We start from the raw sequence: 19,973 nt of genomic DNA on the forward strand, positions 1-19,973 counted from the left end.
CTGCTTGACAGACTTACTAGGGTTCACATGTAACACTAGGAGTGTACTTGAAAGTCGGAGAAAAAGGATGCTAAAATAATTTTGTGTATCCACTGTCTGGTTGGTGGAAAATCCTGCTCTGTTCTACCAGATGTCTGTCTCTGGATTTATTGGGGGGTATATTGACTGCCTCAAATTGGATTTTTGTGCAGATGTGTGAGGATACCAGGATTATCATAACACACTCCCCAAACATTCCACCAGCCCTCTGACTGCATGTTAAGTGTGGCTGAAGACTTCTGCCATATCAAACATGTCCAAAGTGGATCACTATTGAGACCATCTCCACCTCAGACTGGACCGACCACCGCTGCATACACTTCACAATCACCGCACCCAGCAGGCACACCTGCACCTCCAGGACCCCCCACAGGAAATGGAGCAAAATCACCAACGAACAACTGACTTCATCGCTCGCCAAATTCCTCCCTCCCCAACTTTAGCCCCCTCCACTGATATCGGCCAAACACTTACCTAAGTAGGCCAGCTGGTTCACCACCGAACTCCAAGAATCAAAGCGTACCCACAGAGGTTTAGTGAAAAAATGGAGGAATAGCCAATCCAGCGAAGACCTCGCCTCATTCAGAGCCGCAACCACCGCACACCGATGAAAAATCAAGAACGCAAGGAAGGACGCAGTCCAGGAGCGCATTAACTCCTACGCACACAACTTGAAGGAACTCTTCTCAGTCATCAATGAGTTCACAGATCCCTCCTCCGAATCCACCAGGATCCCACCTCACAGGACCTCTACGACAAACTCGCCTCCTTTTTCCACCACAAGATCCAGGACCTCTACGACAGCTTCCTATCACCTAGCACCGGAACCTGCGACTGACCCACCACCCCAGAACCCGCCCAGACTGCCCACAACTGGTCCACGCTCACCACAGAGAAAACATTCAACATCATGAACAGCACCCACTCTGGAGACCCCTCGTATCCCTGCCCGCACCACATTTACACCAGAGCCAGTGCATCCATCGCCCCGAGCTGTGTAACACAATCAACTGCTCCATCAGCACTGGCACCTTCCCTGAGGACTAGAAACATGCCGAAATACGCCCTCTCCTGGAGAAACCTTCGGCCGAACCATTAGAACTAAAAGAATTCCGGCCCATCTTGCTGCTACCCTACCCCGCCAAAGTACTAGAGAAAGCAATCAACACACAACTGCGGAATTTCATCGAGGCCAACAACTCCCTGGACAGCTCCCACTCGGCTTCCGCAGCAATCACAGCACAGATACAGCACTCCTGGCAGCCTCCGAAGACATCCGATTACTCCTAGACCACGGCCACACCGCAGCACTCATAGTACCCGACCGCTCAGCAGCTTTCGACTCGGTCTCCCACAGCACTCTGCGCACTAGTCTCCACGACATAGGAATCCGGGGAAGAACCCTGGAATGAATCCACTCCTTCCACTCTGGGAGGACGCATAGGGTCAGACTCCTGCCCTACACCTCCAGACCCACAGGAGTCAACTGCGGAGTCCCCCAAGGATCCTCACTGAGTCCCACGCTGTTCAACGTATACATGGCCCCTCTTGCTGCCATCGTCAGAAGCCACGTTAAGAAAGTCGTATCATATGCCAACGACACACAACTCATCATTTCCCTCACCGTCGCCACCTGGATGAGCGAAAGCTGCGTCAAGCTCAACTCTGACAAGACAGGGCTCATCTTCGGAAATGCCACCTAAGCTTGGGACGACTCCTGGTGGCCCACATCTCTCAGCACCCCATGCACTGACCGAGCACAACCGCAACCTAGGTATCACCCCGACTCCTCCATGACCCGCCAGATAAACTCTGTTGCCTCCTCCTGCTGGCACACACTCTGCAAACTCCGGAAGATCATCAAATGGATCCCAACAGACTGTTGCAGGACAGTCACCCACGCCTTAGTCAAGAGCGAGCTCGACTACGGCAACGCCGGCCCTCAACTAGGAACATCAAAAAACTTCAACTTATCCAGAACGCCGCTGCCAGACTCATTCTGGACCTCCCTTGCCGAGAACATATCTCCCAGCACCTGAGGACCCTCCACTGGCTACCAGTCGAGAAGCGAATCACCTTCAAGCTTCTCACCCACACGTACATGGCCATACACAATGCAGGACCAGCCTACCTGAACCACTGCGTCTCCTTCCACACCCCCGCCAGATCCCTCTGCTCCACCAAGATGGCTCTGGTCACCGTCCCTTGCATCTGCAAAACCACCGCCGGAGGACGATATTTTACCTACACTGCAGCAAAGAGCTGGAACAACCTCCCCCTGCACCTCAGACAAAGCCCGTCGCTCACCATCTTCAGGAAGAACCTCAAGACGTGGCTCTTCGGATGAGGCCCCTCCCCTCCAGCACCTTGGGACCCTCACATGTGAGTAGCCGTGCTTTACAAATACTGATTGATTGACTGATTGATATTTTGAATATAGGTGTAGCTGAATTCAGCCAATTGGTGCTATCAGCAATGTTTGATTAGTGCCCATTGAGTAGCCACTCGTATGCCTAGGAATCCTATACCATCGCCTTCTCTACTCTCACACTATATTTTCTCTGCTCTCTTTCAGTCCTTTATTTTTCTCAGGCTTATGTATTCTTAGAGTCCTAATGATGATCCTTCTATCTGTCTAAAAATATTGAAACGTTTACTAATTCTACCGACCTAATTTGAATGTACTTTAGAATAAAATGGGTTGTGCTGTTCTTACTTGAAACACACTCTTTTGGGAATCAACAGTTCTGTTGGCAGAGCTACTGATTTTTTTCCCAATATAATGTAATATGTCTATTTGCAGATTCAAGTAGGCGACTCTAGCTGTGCTCTACTCCTGTGGCCTTGCCCCCATACATGACAAGTTTTCATGTTCAACAGTACAACAGTCAGGTCTCTTGGTATAAGATCACCCTGGATGAATGAATGAAGAAATTAATTCATGCACTTCTATAGCGCACAGCTACTCAAGAGGTTATAGCGCTAAACACAGCAAATTCGGTAGATAGGTGCCTTAATCGCTGAATAAATGGGTTTTTAAAAATTTCCTCAACGAAACTCATGCATTTGGTCTATATGGCTTAGTATTCCTTTCCAGAAACAGCTGGAGAGTGATGCACTCCCACCAGATATGAGGAGATGTGCCTCACTCTGACTAACACCGCTAGCACCAGTCCGAGGTGGAGGGGTGTGTGAATATGGGGTGTACCATATGATATGGCTGGGTAGCCCCCCCATGCAGTACACTCACAAATGATGTCTTTGGTTCAGTCAGGTACATTTACTCAACCTTAAGCTCAACCATGGATAGCTGTGGCTTCGAGCAGTGAGGCTTAGCAGAGGAGCAATGTGTGAAGCATATAACAACACCAAACAACAGAATAAGAAAGTCTTGCAACACCAAAGAAACAGGACTCTAAGTTAGAAAAATAGATTTGATATATTTTTAAATCTTTAGAGACCTTGATCATCAAAATTTACTAGAGGGTTCCAGAAATATAGATTTTTACAGGAATAAATAACTAAAGCATCAACCACAAGCATTGGTTAACAAAAACGTTTGGAACCTCTGAAAAGTTTTGAAAAGTTAGTTGGCAAATCTTGCCCCAGTTGGGTGACCATGTCTGGCAGGTCAGAGGTCCAGAGGGCCAGACAGGATACATAGGACAGTTACCTGACCACCAGAGCATTTTAGAGCAAGATCCAATATTTAGAAGATTACTGTCATAGACGATAATGGAGTGGTCCTGATGTTGAGTAATGCACGCTCAAAGATGTTCCTGATGCTGGACGGTCCATGGGGGGTGAAGTCCGTTCGAGTCCTCAGTCCACAGGTAAGTGGGGCGACTCTATCCATGGACTTCAGGGTCCCACAAAGTCCTCATTGCCGATGCAGACCTTCTTCATTTGCAACTCAGCAGTCACAGTGCAAATCTTTGGTGGGGGCTGGTGTCCCTCTTGGGTAGTGAATCCCACGACAACCAACACTCACAAGTCCAGCAGACATGGGTGCACCTTTCTGCTTTCTCCGAATTGTCCTTAGGAGGGCCCGGTGCCTGGTAGCTGCAAGACGTCTGCGGTTGCTACCAGAAGTGCGACTTAGGTTCCTTCAGCTTTTATGTCCCCAGTGCCGTTCTGGTGGCCAGCCAACTGACCCTTCAAGTCCTGCTTCGGACAGGGGCAGGAATCAACTTTCCCCCAAGCCAGGCACGCTGGACCAGTCCAAACTTCATAAGCCCAAATTGTAGCAAGTGCAGTGGCTCTGGCCTTGCCGCCTCTCTTTGTGCACTTCCAGCAGGTGTAGAGTGGTCTTTTTCTCGTCTTTTTTCAAAGTCCAGCGAGTACTGAGGGTAAACATGCCAGGGGTGTCATACTTTCCCCAGGAAAGTGCCCTGATGGGACCACATGGTCACTAGCCAATGGGCTATTGGGTCCAGTCCTATCTAGTGACAAATTCCCTGCGATGTGTGGCATCTGGCTAGCCCAGAATGCCACCTTCTTGCCCTCTTCAAGATGGCATGACCATTCCTCAGTCGTGAGGAGCAAGGTCGCCCAACCTAGAGGCATGGCTACCTGGGGACTACACACCCTTGATAAAACCAGTTTGGGGTGATTTTTCCCTCTCTGGCCCTGTCTCCACACTGTCTACAGGGACAAAAGAAATCCTGCTCAGGGATGTTGGGCCAGGCGGCCCACCAAAGGCTGCTTCCCCATTCATGCTGGCCTTCGGGCTAATCCGCTAGTGGCCATCTTGGCAGAGGAGGTGACACCTCGCTGCTGCGGTACTGCATTTGTCCCTGGGCCTGGGAGTCATTCACATGTCTCCCCAGGTGGTCAGAAAGCTGTCTGTGTGTGTGTGCCTTTGTGAGGCCGCTGGGCAAGTGGAGCACAGAGAAGCCACTTTTCTAAAAGTGGCCAGCCAATAATAGTGACATTAATTTTGACATGAGCGTCAGATTGCATTTAATGCCACAATTAATTTGATACCTCACATGACCCAGTTTGGTAGTCTCATTCAAAAGTTAGCCAATGGTAACCCTGTGTTAGCCAGTGGGGCAACCAACTTTACCCACAGCAAAATGACAATTTGATACTGTTGCTTTCGAGACATATCGAAATACATATGTTTCACTTAACAAAATACAGCTCCCTGCTATAGGACTTCATAGGCCTTCCTTAGGAGAGACGTATGTATAATGTTAAAGGGGCAGTGTGACTTTGCCATTGGGTTGAATAGCAAAGTCGAACTGACAGTGAAAACATCATCCTTCCAGGCTGCAGTGGCAGGCTGGGAGCCATTTTATACTTTGTCACACAAAGGGTGGCAGAAAAACAGTGCTGCAGCCCTTAGTGGACACTCTGTTTTACATGCCCTAGGTACCCTGGGCACCATATACTAGTTACTTAAAAGTAATTCAGGCCTTGCCAACTGGGGATATCCAATTCTACATATCCGTTGCATGGGGTCAGAACTGGCCCTGAGGTCTGGTTAGCAGGCTTCAGTGCACTCTCAGAGTTGAAAAACCAGCAGCATCAGTCCAAAAATGTGGGAGTGAACATGCAAAAAGAGGCATTTCCTTACAAAAGGGTGTACAGTCTTAAGTCTGCTGCATGTCAGATACCACCTCATAAACAATTTGTATTCTGCCTTTCTATGCTGAAGACTTTTGAAATTCTTATGAATGTTGTGCCAGTGAGAAGAGCAATCCTTAGCACTGTAAGTCCTCCCTAAATCTATTTCCAGGCTTTTTGATAGGCCCGCTTGGTCCCATACGATCTCACTGGCAGGGTTCGATATAGTGTTGAAATCAAAACTTTCATGGTGTCATACATGTCCAGCAATTTTTTGATTACAGTTAGGGGTCTAGTTGTGGCTTTTTTAAGCTCCGAGTGCATGACCAAGTGACTTATTTGTGTGCATTGCATTCTATCCAACTCATTCAGCTTGAATTATTTTCTGCAGTCGTAGAAGGACTTGATTGTTCATTTTTTGAACATGTATCAGATCATAATACAACACTCCCTTTTTCCATGTCTCAGACCTCACTGTATCCAGTCCCAGTATAAAGTCAGGCTTTGAGTGAATTTGTGTGTATGAGGCCATAGGTGTGGCTAGGCTCTGTGTAGTAGCTGTGCGATCCAAAATCGTCACTTCAGATACCTATAACGATTTGTGCCTCCAGGTTCTAAGTGTCTTCCTGGTACCGCTCTATGCATGACGAGCCACCCCTTTTCTGAATCTCTCACTGACCACTCTACCAGTATTCGGAAATGGGCAGCTTAGTAGCATTTGATCACATTCTGGAGTCTAAGCCTTCTCACGCTAAGGGGCCATCAATCATGTTTTTGCTGACTTTCACCTTTTCTGCTTCCCAAACATATTTGATTATATTTTGCTGTAGTGATTGCAGTTGCGTGTATGGTACAGTTTTATTTATTGCTTGATACAGGTAAAGCACACATGGTAGTATCAGGGTCAGAAGAAAATCGTCAGCAAATAGGCTGATCTTAATGCTCTTGTCCACCATAGGTCACTCGCTTTATCTCAGGTAGGGATTGTATTTCTGTGGTAAGACATTCAATTGTTAGGAGAAAACGCACAGGTGACAGAGGCCATCTCTGGCAGGTAACCCTCTATTGTGTAAACTTGCTGTAGGCATCCAATGAACCTGTGTTCTGGCTTCAGACGGAACATAGTTGGCCAGTATTCAGGATTTGAAATGTGGGCCTAAACCTATTTTGTGCAGAATGGCTCTCAGGAACTCCGAACTCACCCCGTCAAAGGCTTTCTCTGTGTCAAATGACACCAGGAGAGCCAGGATCTGTTTCTTCGTGCATTTCCCCATATGGGCCACTTTTCTTTCATTGTCTGCGCCTTGCCATTCACTAACAAAGTCTACCTGAGCCGGTTTAACAAGAGTTGGGAGGAGTTTACTGAGGTGTTCAGCCAGTACTTTAGTAAAAATCTTGACATCTATATTTAAGAGCGCTACGGACCAGTACAATTTTGCATTTGTCACTGTTTTTTTGTCTCAGGTATCACAATCATGTCAGCCAGCCTAATGGTGGGGGTAACAATCCCAGTTTCTTTGAATTAATTGAATGGATCTGTTAGGGGTTGCAGTAGTAGTGCTGAGAATCCTTTATAAAAAGCACCTTTAAGGCCATCCAGGCCTGGTGCTTTGTGTGGTTTAAGGAAATTAATTGTGTGTAGGGCCTTCTGTGCCGAGATGGTTTCATCCAGTTGGGTTCTCCATTCTAGAGGCACTATGGGTAGTGAAAGCTTATCCATATACTATAGTATAGCTGCAGGAACCTCCTGGCCCGAGGAGTAGAGCTCTATATAGAGCTTAAGGAAAAGATCTTGCTTCCCCCTTTCATCCTTGACCACCCTGCCCTTCGATGTGTGTAGAACAGGGGTGTGGTCACTCGTTTTCTGTGACCCTAATTTGCTGGCAAATATCCTACCAGTCTTGTTGCACTTCATAAAACTGTTGTTTCAGCCTGAGTAGCATTGTCGCTGCATTGTGGGTTCTAAGAAACTTTAGCTGCCCCATAGCATTATTCCTTTCCTTTTCTGTTCATTTTGATGGCTGGTACTTGTGTGCAGTTTCTGTTTTTTCCAGCGCCTGTAAAAATGTGCTGCTCTATACATCTTGCCTCCCTTTTCATCATAGACATCTTCGAAAGGTTGTTTTTGACCCATCCCAACGATTGTTATAAGTGGAGTCTTTGGGGTTGTTTTATATGGATAATAAATAATTGTGTGTGGATTGGACTAGTTCCTCCCTAAGCACCCTGGCCCATATTTATACTTTTTCGCGCCGCATTTGTGTCATTTTTTGACGCAAAAGCGGCACAAACTTGCAAAATACAATTGTATTTTGTAAGTTTGCGCCGTTTTTGTGTCAAAAAGGGGCGCAAATGCGGCGCTAAAAAAGTATAAATATGGGCCCCTGTGTCTAGTTTGATGAGGTTGAAATTTCCACATTCTTCCTCTCTTTTCTGTGGTGGTGTCCTGTATGATTAAGTCAACCTGGCTATGGTTCAAAATAGTGCCCCTTATATCTGGGCATGTACAACATTCCCCATCATGTCTCTGGATATAAAAAGCATGTTGATGTGTGTATATGAATAATGTTAATGTACCTGCGAGTAGAATGAGTAGTCCTTGCTCCTTGGGTGTAGGAATCTCCAGCTATCTACCATGCCCATCTCAGGGAAGTGTGACTTCAGCTTTTATGAGCCGCTCTCATTGCATATGCTGTCTCATTCAGCATCCCAAATCACAATGAAGTCCTATCCCAGGATAACTTCGCCATCTTTGGGGTAAACTCCGGTAGCAAGGATATGCAAAAGAGAGTGATCCTGTTAGTTGTTGCGAGCATGGATATTGATTAGTGTGAAGGGAGGGCTGAGATCAACATATGTAGCATACGACATATTCCCTCTTTGTCCTTCTTAATATGTTGAACCTGTATCAGGAAGCCTTTTTTAACCAGAATGGCCACACCGGCCATCTTGCTTCCATCCAAGGCCCAGTACAGATTTTAATAACCCATGCATCTCACTCTAAATTGGTCTTGTTTCAGGAGATGTGTCTCTTGCAAGAATATGATGTCTGTCTGCTGTTGCCTTTTATTCCCCCAGACCACGCATTGCTTACTCAGCAAGTTAAGGCACCTCACATTTAATGTATGAAGTTTGAAGTTAATATGTGATTTTTACAGCTTCTTGGGACAAAAGACTCGTGCTACCGTCCTGATGAGTGTTGTGTGATAAATTGTGTTCATAAAACAGAACTAAAACAACCACAACAAAGTCAGTTTCCGCCAAGACACTAGCTTTCACACAAGACCCCATGCGACAGAGATCCCAAGCCCAATCTCCTTGACCTCTTCTGCAACAATTAAGATCGGCATGCATGGAGTTTATGGAAAGAACTTGTAAGGTCAGTGTAGTGTCATCCATCCATCCATCCCCCTTTCAACACCTTGCAGTCAAAAATGCGAGACAACAGGAAAGTCTCCAATATTCCTGTTATGTGTCATTCCAGCTCTCCTCCTCGCAGTCCATGCGGTAGTGATCCAGGGCCATCTTCCTCCTAGAGCCCCTCCTCATCTCCCACTATAACTGGTACCTCGTGTACAAATGATCTGCCGTCGAGCTTGACTCAAAGGTTTGCGGAGTCTCCCCAAGCCAGTCAAAGAAGCAGGGAGTGGACATATATTTGCTTTCCTCATTCGACTAATGCAGATCAGAAGTGGGTTACATTCATTTCTCCAACATGGATTTATGTTGTACTGCTTGTCTCATTTTTTTCTGTGTCATAGTTTTACCAAGGGGTCACGAGCTGATATGGCTTTGAACCACATCATGATCACTTTCTCTATCCTCTCTGGGACCGAGTACAAGTGGTACACATGCAGACACAACCATATCACCCACTCCAGCTCCCTCTGCCTCGACCAGCCAATCAAATCACACACACACATAAAGACACAGTGACTCACGTACACAACTGGAAGCACAGTGTCACAGTTACAGGTCCCCTCGCGATGTGCAAACATGGACAATGGATGTTAATGTAACATCACCGTGGAGCCAGCATTCTCTCTGGAATGAATACTGATACCATAATGACAGTTGTATATGTGTGCGATATGTTTCATGTACCAGTGTGTCCTCATTCATGTCCCACACAAATGTGCTCCCGACATATGCAATTCCAAAAAATTACTGTGACATGTATATGACTGCAGTGGTCCATAGCTGATATGGGGTGGCCACACAACGCACACAATCGATGTGGGTTCCCTACCTTTAAGTCCGGCGACGGGGGTCATGTTTTCTCCATAGTCCAGTGGCAACAGCGATGGAATGCCTTGGCCTGTTGTGTCCAATCGAAAATGGAAGTGGTATGGGGAAAAAAGGTAGGTTTTTACTCCTTTTCCCTTCCAATCCACCAGCTCAGGTGTGGAGGTCGACAGCCACAGTTGGATTGACAGTAAGGCTCATCCAAATCTGCTTGGCGGTAAAGGTGGTTGATGTACTGCTGTCAGCCCCTATTCCCATAGCTGCCGTCAAGGCAGTTGGTGATTCTTGCTAGAGTCGGCAGGACTCGGGCAGTCTTTCTTCTATGCTCTTGCCGACATCTAAATCAGGCGGGAAGACCGCTTATTAGGTGGACGGTTTTCTGTTGAAAAAACAATGGCGCGACCGTTGCCACTAAGATATAATTCAGACCCTAGGTCATGTAATCACCTCTGTTCCTTCTTTCAAATTGTAAATCCTTATGTTTTCCCACCTAGGTCTATTCCTTGTCAGGGTGCTATTTGTGTGCTTTGTCAATGGACCCTTCTACACCCGGACTGTCCTGGCGTTGGCGAGCCCATGCACTTCTGCCATGATTGTGTGGCCGCCAGCATCAAGCCCCCCCCTGGTGGCGCCATATCACTCCTTCCAAGGCACGGGCCAGTAATGCTGAATTCGAACTGCCCGGGGTGTCCGATTGCAGCCCCTCTGTTCGGTGTCAGCCACTGTGTGCAGTCCTAGAGGGCTCTGCCACTCTCTTGGGTTGGTCCGTTAAGCTCAGTGCTCCAGAGGCTTACATCATGGGTGAACATGTCTGGGGGGCTTAGATGGGGCAGCAAAGTCCTCCACCCGGTGTGTCTCACTCTGTGTAGTGTTCTAGTTTCATTCCTAGAATGCTCGTGATGCTGACTTGGGGAGATTCCACGTTCTATGTCGTGCAGTCTCCTGAAGTCAGTTGAGCCAGAGCCTTTCCCTGAACGGACCTGTTCTTCCGTCCTTACTTCTAAATAAAGGATTGTACCTACCTGGCTTGCGAGTAGCAGTTACTTCAATTTGGCGACGAGGATCCAAACCGGCAGCGTCTTTGTCAGCGTTTACATCTTTTGGATGCTTCTCCACCGCTTTTTCTGTACCTTGCTGCTGCCTTGGGGGCTGTCGACCTGGGACGGAACGTTAATGTAATTATCTTTGTTATATTTTTTTTTTTTTTTTTTTTTTAAATTGGGAAAATCCTTCCTCCGTGTGCTTTTGTGCCCTGCCCGGCCATTGGTGTGCACGCGTGCAGAGCGGCGCGTGCAGGGCAGCGCGAGCGTCCTCTTTTCAACGAACACGCACGCACTACGCGCGTCGCCTGGGCAACGCGACGCTTCTTCTTCAGCGAGTCTCCTTGGCTACGAGCACGCTAAGGAGACTAACGCAGCTTCCTCTAGCGTCTCCAAGGTGACGGAGACGCTAGCCAAATTAACGCTGTCCGCTAGTGACTCTAAGGAGACAGAGTCGTTAGCCTTTGAACATTATTAGAGAAGGAAAAGACTTGGAAATATTTAAAAAAAAAAAAAGATAAAGAAAAATAAAGAGGAATAAATAAAATAAACAGGAAGGAGGGAAGGAAGAAAACAACATTTTTTAAGGCATTTTTCTTGAATCGCAAAATAACATTCTATTGTAAAAGTTTGGAACAGGTCCGAGAAGGGAAGGATAAATTAGTATTATTTAGTGGCATTGGAAGTCATTGCGTGTGCCTTATAATTAGCCACTAACATGGCGCAGGCCAATTTTACAATTGTTCCCCCGCAAACTTTTTGGGCAATGGGCAATTCACCACCTATCAAGTGGTTAGAATGGAAAGACTATTTTTTAAATTATTTAGCTGCCATTGATGTGGATAACAAGATGCCTGCAGAACAGAAAAAGAGGATCCTGTTGCATTCTTTGGGTCCTATGGGTCTAAAAACTTTTAATAAGATGCCCAAAAATGCCATAAGCGGTGATATTTGTGTTTTTAATGCCGCTATGCTAGATCTTGACAAGTATTTTTCTGCAAAAGTATGTATGGGAATTGTCCGCTATAAGTTTTTCCAACGGAAACAGGTAAAAAATGAGCTTGTGGATGACTATGTTGCGGACTTAAAGAAACTTGCTCTGGACTGTAGATTTGGAACAATTCATGACGAACTTATTAGGGATCAAGTAGTCATGCATTGCGGTAATCAATCGATTCAAGAAAGACTTTGGATAAATGGTGATTCTCCTCTGGAAGACATCTTAGCCATTGTAAGGAAAGCAGAGATCTCGGAAAGATGTTTAAATGAAATAAAATCTACAGGGAAATATGAGGACGGCATTTACAAAGTGATTAACCGCAAACCTGGAAAAAAAATTCAGAGTGGGGAAACTAAAAGGAAATGTTATAGATGTGATAACAAGGATCATTTGGCTCACTCCAAGTTGTGCCCAGCGTTAAAATTAAAATGCAATAAATGTGGAATGGTGGGCTATTTTGCCAAAGTATGTAAAAGTAAAAAGAAAATAGTTAATTGTATTTATGAAGGTCATTATACGGCAAAGAGTGACACGGAGGAGAAAACTATGGATTCCAGGGTAATGGATGAGGATAAGAGTTTTATACTCAGTATAACGGAAGTAAACACTAAGGAAAAACCAATATGTAACATGGAAATTGGTGGAGTACCAGTTACAATGTATGCTGGCTCTGGCTCACCGTTCACAATCGTGAATGAGGATGTGTGGAACAAGTCCTTTGTAGTGAAGATTGGCAAGCAACTTACTCCGCCAGATATTCAGCCAGAGAGCTACACAGGAGAGAAGATAGACCTGTTAGGTTTTAGATGGTTGGCATTCTCGTTCAAGAACAGGAGTGCCAGAGGAAAGTTATACGTAGCTAAGAGAGGACTGTCTGTTCTAGGGTGGAAGGACCAAGGACAGTTGCAAATGATCCTAGATGCTAACAGTAAAGAAAAGGTGTTAATGGTGAATGAAGAATGCTCCGTGACCTCTGTGATGGAGGTCAAATTTCCCAAAGTTTTTCACAAGGGTTTGGAGCACAAGATCATATTAAAGAAGGATGCTCTACCAAAAATTCAGAAGGCCAGAACTGTGCCGATCATGATCAGAGAAGAAGTCTCCAAGGAGCTGGACAAATTGATTTCAATGGATGTGATTGAGCCAATTGAGAGTTCGGAATGGATTTCGCCTGTAGTAATAGCTCGGCGCAGTAACGGGAAAATCTGTTTATTTGTAGACTTAAGATACTTAAATAATAATATCCTGATTGATCGTTTTCCTCTACCCAAGTTTACGGAAATGGTTTCTAGTCTTGAGGGAGCGTGTTGGTTTTCTACTATTGACTTGTCATCTGCGTATCATCAGATTCCCTTATCCGAGGGTTCCAAAAGATTAACAGCCTTCATCATACCCTTCGGATGCTTCCAATACAAGAGGATGCCTTTCGGTCTAGCGTCTGCAGCAGCTGTTTTTCAACATCTAATGCATAAACTGTTTGGAAAGGTTAAAGGGGTTATGTGCTTCCAAGATGACATTTTAATTTTTGGGAAGGATAAGTGCATGTATGATGAGCGATTGGAACATGTATTAGAAGTTTTGGGTGATAAGGGGTTAACAGTGGAATTAAGTAAATGCAAATTTGCAAAAAGAAGTGTGGAGTATTTGGGACATGAGATTAGTGGTGAGGGTGATAGACCAAAAACTTCTTTGGTGAATGCTATAATCGAGGTGTCTCCTCTTGTGTCTAAAGATGAGGTAAGATCTTTTTTGGGTATGGCTGAGTTTTGTGAAAATTTATTCCAAACTTTGCCAGTAAGGTTTACAATCTAAGATCCTTGTTAAAAAAGAACTCACCTTTCGCGTGGAGTGAAGCGTGTAATCAGGAGTTTGAGTGTATTAAAAGGGAGTTAAGCAAGGCTGCATGTTTAGAAAGTTTTGACCCTAATTTGGATACATTTGTTACCACAGATGCAAGTAATAAAGGCTTAGGTGCTGTTTTGTCTCAAAGGAATTGTAAGGGTAAGGAAAGGATTATACTTTTTGCTTCCAGATCGTTATCTCCTTCAGAAGAGAGATACTCTGTTATGGAGAAGGAAGCCTTACCCTGCGCTTGGGCTTTAGAGCATTCGTGTGGGGTAAGGACATAACCATTCGCTGTGACCACAAGCCTTTGATTAAACTTCTTACAAGTGAATGAAGTGTAATGGCTTCTGCTAGAATCTTAAGGTTGTCTATGCGTTTAAAGGACTACACTTATCGTATGATGTATGTACCAGGCAAGAGTAATGTATTAGCGGATGGCCTTTCTAGATTACCTAGTTTGTTGGAAAAATGTGTTGATGACCCGTGGTATGAATGGAATGTGGCTTTTATACATGACTTTGGCAGCCCTGCGCTGAATGAAGATAGTTGGAGGAAGGAAATGCAGGTAGATGCTAGTTTACAGTCCGTCTTAAAATTAGTTTTGAATGGATGGCCTAAGAAGGATCTATTACCTGAACTGTGTAGAAATTTTTGGGAGGTAAGGAACAAACTTTCTGTTGTGAACAATGTTCTTTGGAGAGGTGATAAGATAGTTCCTCCTTCTGGTATAAGGGAGGTGATCTTAGAATTATGTCATGAGGGACATTTCGGCATCGTTAGAACCAAATCTGTGGTAAAAGAGCTGTTCTGGTGGCCTGGTGTTGATAGATCGGTGGAAAGATTTGTTAGAACCTGTCATATATGTTCTACAGCTGACAAAAGTTTGTGTACCCTTAGACCTTCCATGCAGCAAACATTCATTCCAAGACAACCATGGGAATATGTCGCTGTTGATCTCTTGGGTCCGGTGGGTGATTCTCAAGAGTTTGTAATAGTCCTTATCGATTTGTTTTCCAAATGGCCAGAAGTTGGCATTTTAGAAAAAGCAGACACTGTTAGCATGTTGGAGTTTTTGGATAAGATTTTCCTTGCAGAAGGTACCCGTTCTAAATTGTTGAGCGATAATGGTGTACAGTTTATGTCAGATGCTGCAAGAAACTATTTTAGGAGAGTGGGAATTGAACATAAAACTACTTCTCTGTACAATCCCAGTGGGAATGGAGCAGTAGAAAGATTCAATAGAGTCGTTAAAGGTATAATTCAAAGTGCTATGAATGGTGGAGAGGATTGGCACATTGCCATTTTTAAAGCTGTGTGGGCGTATAGGATAACTGAGAATGTTACTACTGGTCTCAGCCCTTTCATTATTATGAGGGGAAGAAGGCCAAGATGCAAACATAACCCTGCTTGGTTGACCAAGACTGGTGTTCAATACTGGTCTGTGGAGAATGTAAGGGATTGTTTGAATAAATCTCTTGAGAAATCGAAGTCCCATTATGATAAGCTCCATCATGTTAAGTCTGTGGATATTAATATTGGTCATTTGGTTAGAGTTAAGAAACCCTACAAGGTTAAGAAGGGCGAGAGCCAGTACTTTAATCCTGAACGTGTCATGGAAGTTTTGCATAACGCGGTAAAACTGAGTGATGGTAAGGTGTGGAATCTTAAACATATTGTCTTACTTCGTAACGGACAGGAATTGGGATGTGGTGGAGCTCACACTAACGATAAGGAGGGTGGAAAGGCTGAATGGTTGGAAGATGAAGTTATGAGTCACAATGTGTTTAATAAGGAAGCGCCTCCACACGTTTTTGGTGATCGGGTTTTGTGCGAGGAGGAAGATGTGATAAGGGATTCGGTTGCCGAGTCGGAAATTGGGAGTGGTGGTATATCTGGTGGTGTGCAACAGTGTGATTCTGTGGAAAGGAAAAGGAAAGTGATTCCTCCGGGTTGGTTGAAGGATTACGTGTTAGGATACTTAACTGACGTTTCTGGTTTTCATGTTTAAGTTCTTTTTATCTATTGTTTTGTTAATTGTTTTTTTCTTGTTCTATATTTCTTGTTATAAGAAAAGAAGGAGGATGTGTAGTGTTCTAGTTTCATTCCTAGAATGCTTGTGATGCTGACTTGGGGAGATTCCACGTTCTATGTCGTGCAGTCTCCTGAAGTCAGTTGAGCCAGAGCCTTTCCCTGAACGGACCTGTTCTTCCGTCCTTACTTCTAAATAAAGGATTGTACCTACCTGGCTTGCGAGTAGCAGTTACTTCACTCTGCCACTATGTTAATAAGAAGTACTGCCATTCATGTTTTGAAGCAGGCAGATCCAAGTATCCCTGCTGTGAAGGTCCAAAAACTAGCTCCCATAGTTCTGTAACAAAGTCCCAGGGATAAAGTTCCATGTGGCTGTAGAAATGCAAAAGATTTACCTGTTATTTGTGATTCCAAGCATGTTCTCAAGCGCTAGTGGGCCAAACAAGGGCATTTAATAGGGAAAATAGTTTATCATTGGTGGGTGACACTTGGTCAATCTGCAGAAATATTCCCACATAGTCCGCGTGCACGTATATTCCAAAGTATTGTCATTTTTTTAAACTAATGGCACGCATTTCAAAGAACCACTGGATGCTCAAACCGAAGATGACTAAGGGCAGCTATAGACATTGAGCTCTTCACCACATTCAGACTCAACCGACTACTGGCCAGTTCAAGCCAGTCTATTTTTAAATGATTGGGGCATGGCTATCCTTGGGATAAGCATGTCTTCCCCCAAAAGGACAGGGTTCCACCTCAATTGCAGAGCACTGTATAGTCATATATAAATAACAATTACTTAAAAAGAGACCTCTTTTGCTCTGTTTATTTTTATGAGTAAGTCACTATGGGCTCGATTCCCAAAACTCCTAAAACTTTTGGCAGAAAGTTTGTAAGGATCTGCATTATGAGGGTGTAAGTTTTTGCTTTAAGTATTTACAATGTTTTATGTGCATCGGGCCCCAAGTGGGGCCAAGAGCTGATGGCTGTAAAATCAAGGCGCTAGCAGCTTTTCAGTCCTTTATCAGAGAAACGTAAGCTGAGGTACTTGTGTTTGATCCCCTACTGAAGATGAGTTAGCTATTGTGTGCATTCAGACAATAATTGTGTCTTTTTCTGTTTTCAGGGAACCCCAAAGGTGCCATGCTGACACACGGGAATGTGGTGGCCGATTTTTCAGGCTTTTTGAAAGTGACAGAGGTGAGTATAAATAGCATGCACGTTCGGTTTGAAAATTTACATTGAAACTGATGACTTAGGTGCAGATACTGCCCACGCAGCAGTGAGGTTGTGCACATGGTCAATTCTGTCAAAGTCTGTAGCGCAAACATAAGCAGCACACCTTGGGGTGAAATTTCAATTGACCAGTTACAAACGGGTTCCACGGGTCCAGCTCCTCGCGTGGGTTTCTGGAGAACTGCTGAACTGCTATTGAGTCAAATGCAGTTGATAGTTATTCTGGTTTCTACTGGTATTATATTGTTCCAGTCCTATTAGTCCTGTTTGTTCTGCTGGCTGTGTATGCTGCAATAACAAAATAAAGACATGTGGCTGCAACTTGATCCTTCTGAAACCATGTGTAACTTGTCAAATGGAATTTGCACCATGAAAGTACCTAAGAGCTCGCTGTCCAGTTGGCCGCCAGTCATTGCTTCAGATGGCTCTGGGACTGAATGTACTGATTTGGGTTACGTGATCTATGAATAAGCAAGGTGTACATGTGTTTTTCTCTTTGTATTGTGTGTGACAAATATGAAGCTGTGATCGTTGAGTTAATGGGTTAATTTGGAGTCTAAGGATCTTACTCAAGCAGAAATGCTCCTGGTTTAAGGCAGTATTACAACAGTCTTAAGCCAAGACAAAATCTAGATTTCCCCAGTTTTAAAACTGTTCTCAGTGAGGCTAGACAACCTCTACATTGTCTTAAGCTGTGATAAACCATTACAGATCAGGCCTGATAGTTCAAAAGAGTGACTTTAACTAAATAAAGACTGCCTAAAACTGTATTCTGCTAGAAGAAATAATTTATAAACCTGGGACTTGTTTGCTTGCCCGTACCAGAAGTAATAACACATCCTTTGTAAATCAGCTCAATCGTTCCAAATACATTGTAACTCACATGCATCCTTCCATGTTTAAGGAAGCTTTAAAATTGTCTTGGGCCAGGAACAATATTTCGTTAGTGAGGCCCAAAGAATGCAAATAATTTTATGAGTTTACTATGCTGGAACTTAGTTAAGTGACTTAATAAATTCAGACTACTACAGTAGGACCTGGAGAAAGGGATAGACTACCCCTCCTATAATTTGCCTTTTGTACGTTGGACCTCATATTTTTACGATTTTTATTAAACCATTGTTATATAAAAAGGATAGGTTTCTCATTACTGATAAGACAGAGCAGCCAGTACTTCCGATTTATTTGAACAATAATGCAATCATATTGAAAGAAAGTCAAGAAACCACTTTTTCTTCATTTCAGGAAAGGAGATTTGCAGTGTGGGTATCGGAATTAAGTGCGTGCTTGCATAGTAAGATGCAGACAAAGTGATGCCTTGAGTCCTGTGTGCACCGCTCGTGTTCCTTATTATTGTAATAGGATCCTTCGTGGTTTCCATCTTCCGTGTTTTCCATCAAGTCCTACTCCACTGGCAAGTGTATCAATTCAATACATTCCAATGATATGTTAGAAAAGCACAATGCTATTGAGGCCTCTCTGATAATTCAATGCCCAAATTTAAGGATGGGGTAGTCCCCATACATGGCAAAATACAATAATAATGAGAGAGCAAGAACCTCTCCTTACATTGTCCTAGAAATAAAAGTCCAGGTGTTTTAGAGACTGGTGCTCACTTGCCCGAAGCCCAATTATACATCTACATTTATGTTAAATGGCTATGCGCCTCATTTGCCATTTCATGATGATCTGTGGCACCCAGCGGGCATCTGTTTGGGCTTTTGGACAACGCTCTTTTGTGAGTTACGAGGTGTTGGATTGTTGTAATGTCTGTTCACTAACGCACAGCATTTCTTGGTTCTGGTATTGGGTTTCAGGGAGGTACAAAGAAACTGGCATGGAAAGCACATGCATTCCCTGATCAGCATTTTATTACGTGTAGTGCTGGGTTGCTTCTGTTTCCCCCTGGAAAGCAACAAGACTCAGAAATGCTCCTAATCACCACAGCCCAAAACAGGTGTACTTGCCGAATGTCAGATACACTCTTTCTTCACACACATCGGTATGTCGGAAAATCCACTTATATTAGAAGTAAGCCAATAACCAGTCTCCTTGATGAACTAGCCACTATTTTTAGGCATACTGAGGAAAATGTGTTAAATTGGTGCTGGCTGGTGTCAGCCTTTTAATGGTTCCGTCCAGCATCACTACACTAATATGGTTTGTAGATGGCAGCTGCTACAAATCAGTATTTGTTGTCTGGAAACAAGCACAGGATGTTGGCAAGCAGACCCATCATTAAGATTTTATACCTCGCAAGCACACCGGTTCCCAGCATTAGTGATCTGATTTTGCTGTGCGTAATGGGGAAATTGGGCCAATAATGCGATGTTACAGCAATTTCTGGCACATACAGCTCTTCTGATCTGCAACTGGGAGCAGTGCAGGAAACTGTCTCATGACAACCCGAGTTTACACCACCAACACTATGGCCAAGTGTACCACAATAATGCAAAACCTGAGACTGCAACAATCACTGAAAACAACTGTGCCGTAGGCACATATAACATGTGGGTCTGCAGCAAAAACTGTACTATGGTGATACATAATATGACAATGTACAGTTAATGCTGAAACAACTGAACTGTGATGACTCAAAACCCGAGGTTTACTGCTAATGCTGAGACCGGCTGTGCAACGCATACGCGAGTGACACTGGAGCTGCTCTCACAAGGTGATGCAGAACTTGGAAATGGACTATACTATACTGTCAGTCCTTGTTTGGGAAGTTTCAAGTTATTTTTTAAAATTTCGCCGGTTCCACATTACTGTCATGGAAGTACAGAATTCCAGACTTATCCAAGTTATCAATATTATTGTGTAAGAGTTGTGACTAGTTATTGAGAGTTATTGTTGTAGATAAAAGGTCAGATCTTAGAAATGGTATATGGTGTGCTTCGGCACATCTCAATGAGTGACAGCATACAGGGTTAGATCAGCAACAAAGCGGACATATTGTTGAGCCT

At 44.3% G+C, this 19,973-nt stretch overlaps 1 protein-coding gene across 4 annotated transcripts in view; it reads left to right on the forward strand.

Annotated features, from left to right (window-relative positions):
* ACSL6 (acyl-CoA synthetase long chain family member 6) overlaps positions 1-19,973 on the forward strand; it is a 389,555-nt gene that overhangs the window by 241,668 nt on the left and 127,914 nt on the right. For all 4 annotated transcript variants that reach the window (XM_069199190.1, XM_069199189.1, XM_069199191.1 and 1 more), the window contains exon 10: positions 16,898-16,971. In XM_069199190.1, the coding sequence (XP_069055291.1) occupies positions 16,898-16,971 (74 nt within the window). The remainder of the gene's footprint in view (positions 1-16,897; positions 16,972-19,973) is intronic.

This window comes from Pleurodeles waltl, chromosome 7, assembly GCF_031143425.1.
Source record: "Pleurodeles waltl isolate 20211129_DDA chromosome 7, aPleWal1.hap1.20221129, whole genome shotgun sequence".
NCBI classification, from domain to species: Eukaryota; Metazoa; Chordata; class Amphibia; order Caudata; family Salamandridae; genus Pleurodeles; species Pleurodeles waltl.